General features: G+C 39.7%; 1 protein-coding gene across 4 annotated transcripts in view; it reads left to right on the top strand.

Annotated features, from left to right (window-relative positions):
* SEC23A (Sec23 homolog A, coat complex II component) overlaps positions 1 to 12336 on the top strand; it is a 72404-nt gene that overhangs the window by 20236 nt on the left and 39832 nt on the right. For all 4 annotated transcript variants that reach the window (XM_025391497.1, XM_025391496.1, XM_025391495.1 and 1 more), the window contains 2 exons: positions 7506 to 7664; positions 9099 to 9214. In XM_025391497.1, the coding sequence (XP_025247282.1) occupies positions 7506 to 7664; positions 9099 to 9214 (275 nt within the window). The remainder of the gene's footprint in view (positions 1 to 7505; positions 7665 to 9098; positions 9215 to 12336) is intronic.

The following is a 12336-nucleotide window of genomic DNA, read 5'->3' as shown; positions in this document are numbered from 1 at the left end:
TGTTCTTATTGTTGCATCTTACAGGTGGCACATGGTTTTCATTTGTTCCATTACTGATGATATTCACTTTGGTCATTCATTAAGGTTGTATCTGCCAGGGCTCTCCACTTTAAAATTACTCTTTTTTACCCCTTTGTAATTAATAAATATTGCAAAATATTAGAAACCCCCATGCTGATTTGTTTCATTACTGCTGATATTAACTTTCCTTACTTGGTTAAGGTTGTTTTTGCCACTGTAAAGTTACAAGTTTTCTTATTGTAATTATAAATATCTTATTAGGAGATACCTTGAAAATATGTGAATAACCAGTGTACTCAGCAAAGTTTTTCTCACTAGTTTAGCATCCATTGATGAGTCTTTTCTAATCAATTATTATTATGATGCATGCCAAATAGTGGCTAATTCCATCATTTCTACATTTATTAATTGGCTTTCTACTTGAGGAAGAGCTTTTTCTCCTCTCCCATTTACGTATTTATATATATATATAAACTTATACACACACACACACACATATATGTAAATACATACAGAATACACACTGGGTGGATTCTTTTTTTTTTTTTTTTTTTTTGAGACGGAGTCTCACTCTGTCACCCAGGCTGGAGTGCAGTGGCGCGACCTCAGCTCACTGCAAGCTCCGCCTCCCGGGTTCACGCCATTCTCACGCCTCAGCCTCCGAGTAGCTGGGACTACAGGCGCCCGCCACCACGCCCGGCTAGTTTTTTTGTATTTTTAGTAGAGACAGGGTTTCACCATGTTCGCCAGGATGGTCTCGATCTCCTGACCTCGTGATCCACCCGCCTCGGCCTCCCAAAGTGCTGGGATTACAGGCTTGAGCCACCGCGCCCGGCCTGGGTGGATTCTTATATTCTTATTTTATACAACAAGATATATTCCTTTACTGTCATTATTTACTTTGATGCGTAGGTTTCCCCAGATTTGGCTAGTGGGAGCCTCTTCAAGCTGCTTCTGGGTCCTTATTAAATGCTGCATGTTTGCTTAAATACTTCCTTTCTGGTATAGTAAGATGTTCAGGGCTCATCTTATCCTTTTCCTGCTCTGGACCTGAAATGAACATTTAGGAGCCCTGTTTCCTTTTAGCCTTGATTCTACCAAGTAGAAGATAATGCTTCATGTGCACCCTTACCCTGGGTGTCATTAATTTTAGGTCCAAGTGGATGGAGCTAAGAAAAAAATGTATGTGCATATATGTGTATCTATATATGTATATAAAATTATAAGTATATGTGTGTGCATATATGTCTACATACTCCAGTATACATCTATGATCTCTATTAAAATAAAAAAATTTATATTAAAAACCAGTAATTCTTTCAAGTATGTTCAATTCAATACCACAGGGTTTATTCTCTCCTTCCCGCTTTTCCATATTTGTAACTCATTCTCTATGAGAAACCTGCTCCCGTTATCAAATATATTTACTTATTTGCTCAGTCCTAGATTATCTAGAATAGTTTCAGAGTTTCTGGCTCATACTTCTGTTAGAAAGAAGCTTAGGAGTTAGGCTCAATATTTGTTTAGTGTTCTGAGAATATATAGTACAAAATATAATGTTCATAAGTTAAATGGGTTATTCCCCTCCACTGCCCTTAGTGTGATTATGTTATTCTTTGCTGTAAGTTTTATTTGTATCTTCTAGTAAATTTCTTTTTCTTTTTTTTTTTTTTTTTGAGACAGAGTCTCGCTCTGTCACCCAGGCTGGAGTGCAGTGGCTCTATCTCGGCTCTCTGCAAACTCTGCCTCCCGGGTTCACGCCATTCTCTTGCCTTAGCCTCCTGAGTAGCTGGGACTACTGGCGCCCGCCACCATGCCCGGCTAATTTTTTGTATTTTTAGTAGGGACGGAGTTTCACCATGTTAGCCAGGATGGTCTCGAACTTCTGGCCTCATGTTCCGCCCACCTCAGCCTCCCAAAGTGCTGGGATTACAGGCATGAGCCACTGCGCCCGGCTTTCCTAGTAAATTTCTTAAGAAGACTTAAGAGTACAGAACTTCCTGGGCTGTTGAATGTTTAAACTTTTTTCTTATGGTGCTGATAGTTGAAGAATAGCTTGGTTGGATATAAAAAGCCTTGCTTCTGATTGTTTTTTCCTGGAGTTTTTGGAAAATGCTTTTTCATTATTTTCTTACCTTGATGTGTTTTGATTTTTTTTTTTTTTTTAAACAGAGCCTCTGTTGCTCAGGCTGGTGTACAGTTCGTGATCATAGCTTACTGCAGCACTGCAGCCTCAAACTCCTAGTCTCAAGCAATCCTCCAGCCTCAGACTACTCCCAAGTAGCTGCGACTACAGGCCCATGCCACTATGCCCAGCTAATTTTTAAATTTGCCGTGTTGCCCAGGCTGGTCTTGAACTCCTGATCTCAAGTGATTCTCCCACCTTGGCTGATGTTTTTTGGGAAGGCTGATACCAGTTTTATTTTCTTGCCCTTGTAAATTTTTTGATCATTTTGCTTGAAGGTCTTGAGGAGTTTTTCTTTATGTTGTAGGTTTTTTGTTGCAGGTTAATTTTCTCTAGTATGTGGTAGGCCCTTGTTACATGTATTTTTTCCTATAAAGTTGTCTTATAGCTTTAAATAGTAGTTCTATTCCATTGTTTTATTTTATTTGAGAACTCCCAGCCAGGCACGGTGGCTCACGCCTGTAATGCCAGCACTTCTGGGAGGCCGAGGCAGGCGGATTACCTGAAGTCAGGAGTTCGAGACCAGCCTGACCAACATGATGAAACCCCGTCTCTACTAAAAATACAAAAATTAGCCGGGCGTGGTGGCACACACCTGTAATCCCAGCTACTTGGGAGGCTGAGGCAGGAGAATTGCTTGAACCCGTGGACAGAGGTTGCAGTGAGCTGAGATCATACCATTGCACTCCAGCCTGGCCAACAGCAATACTCTGTCTCAAAAGAAAAAAACTCCCATTTTATTTAAATTGACTCTTCTTTGCTTGCTTTTTATTTCAGTCGTCTTTTTATTTCTTTATTTCATTTTCATTCTCTTGGTTTTTTTCTTTTCTTTAGTGCCTCTTACTAAGTTTTCATTTGAATCTGTAGTTGTTCTTCTAGGCGTGCTATTTGCTTCCCTCTTCTCTCTTCCGTGTACTTCTTCCCAAACTGCCCTTGATCTTTTTGGAGACTTGTAATGAGAGCATGAGAGATATAGTTCACAGGGATTTAGTGGGCTTTTCCCTCCAGTTATAGGAAATTTGAAGTTTGGATGTTCTTTGTGTCATAGTTTTATGAAAGTATCTGTATATAGTTTTATTTGCTCTTTTCTTCATTTTTTCAGCTTTACATGACTGCTGTTATCTCAGATACCCAGAATGAAGAGGGTATTTTTGTTATTAGTTAAGAAAGTTATAGAAGGAATAATCATACCTTGTGAAAACATTCAAACAGTGTGCAATGGTGTATACAAATAAGTAGAAGACAACTTTCCTTGTTCTCCAGATTTGTTAACCATATGATTTTATTTATTTATTTATTTATTTATTTATTTAGGTGGCGTTTCACTCTCGTTGCCCAGGCTGGAGTGCAGTGGCTCAATCTCAGCTCACTGCAACCTCTGCCTCCTGGGTTTAAACGATTCTCCTGCCTCAGCCTCCCTAGTAACTGGGATTATAGGCACCCACCACCACACCCAGCTAATTTTTTGGTATTTTTAGTAGAGACAGGGTTTCACCATGTTATCCAGGCTGGTCTCGAACTCCTGACCTCAGATGATCTGCCCACCTCAGCCTCCCAAAGTGCTGGGATTACAGGTGTGAGCCACTGTGCCGGGCTAATCATGTGACTTTAAAAATTATCATGAAAGGCTGGGCGCGATGGCTCACGCCTGTAATCCTAGCACTTTGGGAAGCCGAGACGGGCGGATCACGAGGTCGGGAGATCGAGACCATCCTGGCTAACATGGTGAAACCCTGTCTCTACTAAAAATACAAAAAAATTAGCCGGGTGTGGTGGCGGGCGCCTGTAGTCCCAGCTACTGGGAAGGCTGAGGCAGGAGAATGGTGTGAACCCAGGAGGCGGAGCTTGCAGTAAGCTGAGATGGCGCCACTGCACTCCAGCCTGGGCAACAGAGCAAGACTCTGTCTCCAAAAAAAAAAAATTATCATGAAGTTTATATCATTTACATTGTCTTCTGAAGCTGTAGTGTAGGTTAAAAAATATACTCTATTTTGTCCAATAACTACTTATAGAAATTAGAGATAAAATAGCATTTCTAATATGACAATACAAATATTAATTGTGGAATAAAGTAGAGTGATTATGCACAGGGAAGGATACTTTCATATATAAAAGTTGCAGGATATCTTTTACATTTTTTTCTGGATCCTGTCACTTCTTTTGAATCATACCCAGTTGGTCTTTTGTTTCTTATAAATATTCTGAGTTCTTCCATATTCAAACATTAAAAAAAAATGGTCCTCTCATTTCATTGGTATTTTGGGTGGCTATAGAATTTTACTTTCAAAATAATCTTCACTTGGAAATCTAAGTCATTCCTCTCTAGTGTTCTGACATAGACATACAGTTTATTGATGATAATTGGATGTAGTCTCATTCTTGTTCTTTTTTTAGGAAAGCTTATTTTTTCACTAGACATTTTTAGAATGTTCTCTTTAATTTTGGAGTTCCGAAATTTTGTTAGGCTGTATTTAGGTTTGATTTTTTTCTTTCTTTATGTTTGGTTTTGGTAGACCCTTTCATTCTAGAGACTGTTGTCATTCTTCAGCTTAATTTGTTTCTATTTTTCTATTCTATATTCATTACATTGATGCTGGACCTCTATATTTCTTTATATATTTATTTTTTTCCTCATATCTTTCTTTGCTCCTATTTATATGAGATTTCCTTAGCTTTGGTTTTGCATATATCTAACTCAGTCTTCAGACGTGCTTTTTGGCCCATCCATTGAGGTTTTAAAATTTTTCTTAATGCTTTTAATTCCAGAAACTTTTGAGAGTTGTCATGTTTGTTGTGACATCCATTGTAATATGTGCTTGGTTCTGTATCTCTCGGCCTCTTATTTTCATGCAAAGACCCTTCTCCAGGCAGATGGCCTACTTTCTACAGAGAGTGGTTCTTAGGAATTGCTGATGGCAGAATCTGTCATCAGCTGCTGTATCTGGAGGTACAGATAAACACTGTTTCTTCTTTGGTTTATGGCTGCTTTTTGTATTTTTTGACTCCAAATATGGAGCTTTTTGGGCATCCTCCTTGGGGAAGATTTGGCTTACTTTTCATATCTGTGATACGTTTTGTTGATTCTTTTGATAATCCAGTACAATCTGTTGTTTGAATTCCTCAAAATTTCTGGTCTACTGCTTCCATGATTTCCTATTTTTAAATTTTATGTACTTTTTGTTTTTTTTTTTTTTGAGACAGAGTCTAGTTCTGTTGCCTGGGCTCTGGAGTGCAGTGGCATGATCATGGTTCACTGCAGTGTCGAACTCCTTGGCTTAACCAATCCTCCCACCTCAGCCTCCTGAGAAGCTGGGACTATAGGCATGTCCCATCATACCCAACTAATTTTGTTATTATTATTATTATTATTATTTTAGAGACCAGGTCTCCTTTTGTTGCTCAGGCTGATCTTGAGCTCCTGGGCTAAAGTGATTCTCCCACCTTGGCCCCCAAAAGTGTTGAGATTAGAGGCATGAGCCACGGTGTCTTGCCTATTTATTTATTTTTTATTTTACTTTATTTTATTCTAGACAGAGTCTCACTCTGTCTTCCTGGCTGGAGTACAGTGGTATGATCTTGCCTCACTGCAACCTCCACCTCCTGGGTTCAAGCAATTCTCTTGCCTCAGCCTCCCGAGAAGCTGGGATTACAAGTGTACGCTACCATACCCGGCTAAGTTTTGTATTTTTTTTTAGTAGAGATAGGGTTTTGCCATGTTGGCCAGGCTGGTCTTGAACTCCTGGCCTCAAGTGATCTGCCTAAACAACAACTTTTCTCTTATTTCACTGACACCTTGTGAGGAAGTGGAAGTAGATTGGGGTATTCAATCCATTCACTTGGACTAGAAGTATAAGTCATACGTACTTTCTCTCTCTCTCTTTCTCTTTGTTTTTTTGACAGTCTCACTCTGTCGCCCAGGCTAGAGTGCAGCGGCACAGTCTTGGCTGACTGCAACCTCCATCTCCCGGGTTCAAGCAATTCTCTGCCTCTGTCTCCCAAGTAGCTGGGATTACAGGCACCCGCCACAATGCCCGGTTAATTTTTTGTATTTCTAGTAGAGACATATTGGCCAGGCTGGTTTTGAACTCCTGAACTTGTGATCCACCCACTTTGGCCTCCCAAAGTGCTGGGATTACAGGTGTGAGCCACTGCTTTGGGCCTCTTTCTTTTTTTTTTTTGGAGATGGAGTCTTGCTCCATCGCCCAGGCTAGAGTGCAGTGGTGCAATCTTGGCTCACTGCAACCTCCGCCTCCTGGGTTCAAGCAATTCTCCTGCCTCAGCCTCCTGAGTAGCCGGGACTACAGACATGTGCCACCACACCTGGCTAATTTTTGTATTTTTAGTAGAGACAGGATTTCACCATGTTGACCAGACTGGTTTCAAACTCTTGGCCTCAGGTGATCCACCCGCCTCAGCGTCCTAAAGTGCTGGGGTTACAGGCGTGAGCCACTATGTCCAGCCTCTTTTTTTCTTTTTTGAGACGGAGTCTCACCTTGTTTCCCAGGCGGGAGTGCAGCGGCATGATCTTGGCTTACTGTGACCTCTGCCACCCGGGTTCAAGTGATTCTCCTGCCTCAGCCTCTCGAGTAGGTGGGACTACAGGCATCTGCCACCATGCCCGGCTAATTTTTTGTATTTTTAGTAGAGATGGGATTTCACCATGTTGACCAGGCTGTTCTTGAATTCCTGACCTCAGGTGACCCACCCGCCTCGGACTCTCAAAGTCCTGGGATTACAAGTGTGAGCCACCACACCCAGCCTTTTTTTTTTTTTTGATTATGCTTATGTTCTAAACATCGAAAACAAAAGTAAAACACCAGCAAAAAAGTAGAAGAGCCAGGTGCAGTGGCATGCACTTCTCATTCCAGCTCAAGTGGGAGGATCACTTGAGCCCAGGAGTTCAAGTCCAGTGTTGGCAACATAGTGAGATCGTCTCTAAAAAAAAAAAAAAATAGTAAAAAAAGAAAATTAAAAACCCAAAACAAAACAAAATATGTTCACTCTTCCACTTCTTTCTCTACTCTTCCCAGTCTAAGATGAGTTAAGCAGGAGAAATATCCATGTTTATAGGGATTAGGCTCATAGATTAGTTTAGAATTAGGAATGTACTACTATTTACCATAGGATTTTACAAGAAAGTTGTTCAGATACCTTTGTTTTTAAATTTCATTGTAAACATTTGATTATTTTATTTCTTAGAAAATATATGCTTTTTTCTTATTTAGAAGGAATATATAAAAAATTGTCAAATGTATATCTGTATGTTTTGTTTTAAACTCTGGACTTTTTTTTTTAATAGTGTACTTTTCCCAACACTGGTGCTCGCATCATGATGTTCATCGGCGGTCCTGCTACTCAGGGGCCTGGAATGGTGGTTGGAGATGAGTTGAAGACACCTATAAGATCGTGGCATGACATTGACAAAGACAATGCCAAATATGTTAAAAAGGGAACTAAGGTAATTTCGACTTTTAAATATTTTTGCCTTATTAGAAAACAGATATTCATTTGCTGGCAGAAGAATACAAATAGTTTTTGATAGAAATTGATATTATACAGTTTGATACTACAACTGGTATTCAGAATTGGAGAAATACTCATTTTTTCTTGATAACTTGTTATACTTTTTCTGGTTCGAAATATTTAAACACTTCATAGTAGGTGTCAGTAGGTATCTCCTTAAAAATTATTACTTAGAGAAACATTCTATGCCTTTTTAAATATTCATGTTAAAGAATGTCTTTCTGTTTAGGAAAAGTTGTTTTTATATTTTTCAGTTTTTCATTTCCAAGAGACAGTCCTTAATTTTTCCTTCAGATATGAATATTGTTCATAGATTAAATAGTCCATCATTTTCTTGTAAGTTGTTTTATGTTCATCTAACTTCCTGTTTTTTGGGTTTGTGTAAGTACATTTCACTAATGTTGATTTTTGACACTCTTATATTGGTTCTATTTGCTAATATCTCTTAATTTTTTAATTCTCTAGAGTTCAGTTTTAGTTTAGTTTGTGCTGTATCATGTATTTTTTGATATCATCAGTATTATATTTTTAAAAGTAATTTATGACATAATTTTTGCCACTAACTGTTAGTGGATGCTTTTTTTTCTTGCCAACTAATTTCCTTTATGAGCTTGGAATTTTTCTTGGTTACAGCTTCTAAACCTTTCAAAAAAAGGTTTTAGATTCATTTATCTTACTGCTTTTTGTATTTTCTCTATTTTTGGATGTTTTTGTTACTTGGGTATGGATTTAGCCAGGAAAGAGAGTTCTCCATTGTTTTTCTTTCTTTCTTTTTTTTTTTTTGAGACAAAGTCTTGCACTGTCACCCAGGCTGGAGTGCAGTGGTGCAGTCTTTGCTCACTGCAAGCTCCGTCTCCTGGGTTCATGCCATTCTCCTGCCTCAGCCTCCCGAGTAGCTGGGACTACAGGTGCCTGTCACCATGCCTGGGTAATTTTTTGTGTTTTTAGTAGAGACGAGATTTCACCGTGTTAGCCAGGATGGTCTCGATCTCCTGACCTCATGATCCGCCCTCCTCGGCTTCCCAAAGTGCTGGGATTACAGGTGTGAGCCACCGCGCCCGACCTGTTGTTTTTCTACTATGTTTGTGTGTGAAGAACAAAATATGCAAGATGCCTTTCTTTAAATTTGGCTTCATCTAGGGGTTTATCTAGAAAGAGTGGCTTTTAAGGAAAAAAAATGTGAAAATGTCAGACTCACAGAAGTTGTTACATAATTTTATTAACATTACAGAAAGTTAAATAGCAAACCATAATTTAAATTATGATGAGTTGTTCTTTTAGTCCTTCTTAGGTAATTTTGATTTGTTAATTGAAAAAAGATGTATAGGATGATTTTGTATATTATTTTAATTAAAAAAATCTTTTGTAGCATTTTGAAGCATTGGCTAATCGAGCTGCTACAACTGGCCATGTTATTGATATCTATGCATGTGCATTAGATCAGACTGGTCTCCTGGAGATGAAATGCTGTCCCAACCTTACTGGGTATGTATTTAAATTTTTACAGTTTTTGTAATTATAAGCAAATGATGACATTTACTGATATAAACCAATAATGACCGTTTAGGGAAAAATGGCATCTCCCCAGTACTTCAGGGCAACACATCTGTTAGTAGTTTTTGATATTCCTTTCAGTAAAGCACACTTTTAAATTTTTAAAAAAATGTGGCGTTATAAAGGTCTGTTTCTAAAGCTCACTTTGATATTTTGAAGTTATTATTTTGATTTATTACTTTAACACCTTTTTTGAGATAAAATTCACATACATAAACTTACCATTTAAAATGTCTATTTGATGCTTTTAGTATATTTACAGGATGCATAGCCATCACCATAATTTGTTTAGAACATTTGCATTACCCTAGAAACTGTGTACCCATTAGCAGTTACTTCCCATTACTCCCTCCTTTCTCTTCTCACCACCCTCTCATCCTTAGACAGCTGATAATTGCCTGTTCTGGATAGTTTTTAAAATGGAGTCAGAGGCTGGATGTGGTGGCTCACGCTTGTATTCCCAGCACTTTGGGAGGCTGAGGCGAGTAGATCATGAGGTCAGGAGTTCAACACCAGCCTGGCCAAGATGGTGAAACCCTGTCTCTACTAAAAATACAAAAATTAGCCAGGCGTAGTGGCAGGCGCCTGTAATCCCAGCTACTCATGAGGCTGAGGCAGGAGAATTGCTTGAACCCGGGTGGCAGAGGTTGCAGTGAGCCGAGATCATGCCACTGTATTCCAGCCTGGGCGATAGAGTGAGACTCCGTCTCAAAAAACAAACAAAAAAAGGAATCAGAGCCGGGCGCCATGGCTCCCAACTGTAATCCTAGCACTTTAAGAAGCTGAGGTGGGAGGATTATCTGAGGTCAGGAATTCAAGACCAGCCTGGCCAACATGGCAAAACCCCATCTCTACTAAAAAACACAAAAATTAGCTGGGTGTGGTGGCACTTGCCTGTAATCCCAGCTACTCAGAAGGCTGAGGCAGGAGGATCACTTGAACCTAGAGGTGGAGGTTTCAGTGAGCCAAGAAGATTGTGCCACTGCACTCCAGCCTGGGCCACAGAGTGAGACTGTTTCAAAAAGAAATGAATCAAATGGTCTTTTGTGATTGGTTTCTTCTACTCAGCATAATGTTTTCAAGGTTCATCCATATTATAGAATGTACTAATATTTTATTTTATTTTTATTGCTGAGTAAAAAGGGAACAAGGGGTCAAAGTGCATTTAATAGTATTCCATTTGATGGATACACCCCATTTTGTTTAGGAATCCATCGGCTAATGAATGTTTCATTTCCACTTTTTGGCTACTGTGAATAATGGTCCTTTGAACATTGTGTTCAAGTTTTGGTGTGGAGATTGTGTTTTCCTTTCTCTTACGTATATATCTAGGAGCAGAATTGTTGTGTCATGTAGTAGTCCGTCCTTAACATTTTGAGGAACTGTCAAACAGTTTACCCAAGTGACTGTACCAATTTAAATTCCCATTACCAAAGTATGAGGATTCTAGTTTCTCCACATGTTTGTAAGCACTTGTTATTGTCTGTATTTTAATTTTTTTGAGATGGGGTCTTTGTTACCCAGGCTGGAGTGCAGTGTGCAATCATAACTCACTGCAGCCACAATTTCCAGGGCTCAAGCAATCCTCGCACCTCAGCGTCCTGAGTAACTGAGACTACAAGCACATGCTACCACACCTAACTAATTGTTAATACTTTTGTTTTACGGAGACGAGGTCTCACTTTGTTGCCCAGGCTGGTCTTGAACTTCTGGGCTCGATCCTCCTGCCTCTGCTTCTCAAAATGCTGGGATTACAGGTGTGAGCCACTGTGCCCAGCCTATTGTCTGTCTTTTTGATGATATCTGTCCAAGTGAGTGTGAAGTAATATCTCATTGTGGTTTTGATTTGCATTTCCCTGAAGACTAATGATGTTGAGCATCTTTTTATATGCTTACTGGCCATGTGTGTATCTTTGGAGAAATGTCTATTCAGATTCTTTACGCATTTTTAATTTGGGCTATTGATTTTCTTTTTATTGTTAAAATAGTTTGTTATGTGGATATAAATTCCTTTATCAGATATATGACTTAAAGATATTTTCTGTTACGGGTTTTTTCCCTCACTTTTTTCTTTTTGAGACAGAGTCTCACTGTGTCGCCGAGGCTAGAGTGCAGTGGTGCAGTCTAGGCTCACTGCAACTTCTGCTTCCTGGGTTCAAGTGATTCTCCTATCTTAGCTTCCCCAGTAGCTGGAATTACAGGTGTGCACCACCATGCCTGGCTATTTTATATTTTTAGTAAAGACAGGGTTTCACCATGTTGGCCAGGCTGGTGTTGAATTCCTGACCTCAAGAGATCCACCCACCTCGGCCTCCTAAAGTGCTGGGAATACAGGTGTGAGCCACTGCCCCTCACTTTCTTGATGGTATTGTTTGCAGCACAAAAGTTTTAAATTTTGATGAAACCTAGTTCATGCTTTTTCTTTTTTTTTTTTTTGAGACGGAGTCTCGCTGTCACCCAGGCTCTGTCACCAGGCTTGGACCCGCCTCCTGAGTTCAAGTGATTCTCCTGCCTCAGCCTCCCAAGTAGCTGGGACTACAGGCGCCTGCCACCACACCCGGCTAATTTTTTTTTGTATTTTTAGTAGATACTGGGTTTCACCATGTTGGCCAGGCTGGTCTTGAACTCCTGTCCTTGTGATCTGCCCGCCTCAGTCTCCCAAAGTGCTGGGATTACAGACCTGAGCCACCGTGCCTTGAGTTTTTAAAATTTTAAATTTTTTAAATTTTGAGACAGAGTCTCGCTGTGTTACCCAGGCTGGAGTGCAGTGGTGCAATCTCAGCTCACTGCAACCTCTGCCTCCCAGGTTCAGGCGATTCTTGTGCCTCAGCCTCCCAAGTATCTGGATTACAGGCATGTACCACCATGCCTGGCTAATTTTCATATTTATTTTAAGTTACCTGCCTGCCTTGGTCTCCCAAAGAGCTGGAATTACAGGCATGAGCCACTGTGCCCAGCCAACAATTGATTCTTATATGTTGATTTTATACCCTGCAAACTTGTGGAACTTGTTTATTAGTTTTAATAGTTTTTCTGTGGACTTCTTAGGATTT

The sequence above is a fragment of the Theropithecus gelada genome, chromosome 7b (genome assembly GCF_003255815.1).
Source record: "Theropithecus gelada isolate Dixy chromosome 7b, Tgel_1.0, whole genome shotgun sequence".
NCBI classification, from domain to species: Eukaryota; Metazoa; Chordata; class Mammalia; order Primates; family Cercopithecidae; genus Theropithecus; species Theropithecus gelada.
Note: the sequence above shows the minus strand (reverse complement) of the source record. Positions and strands in the feature narration are given on the sequence as shown.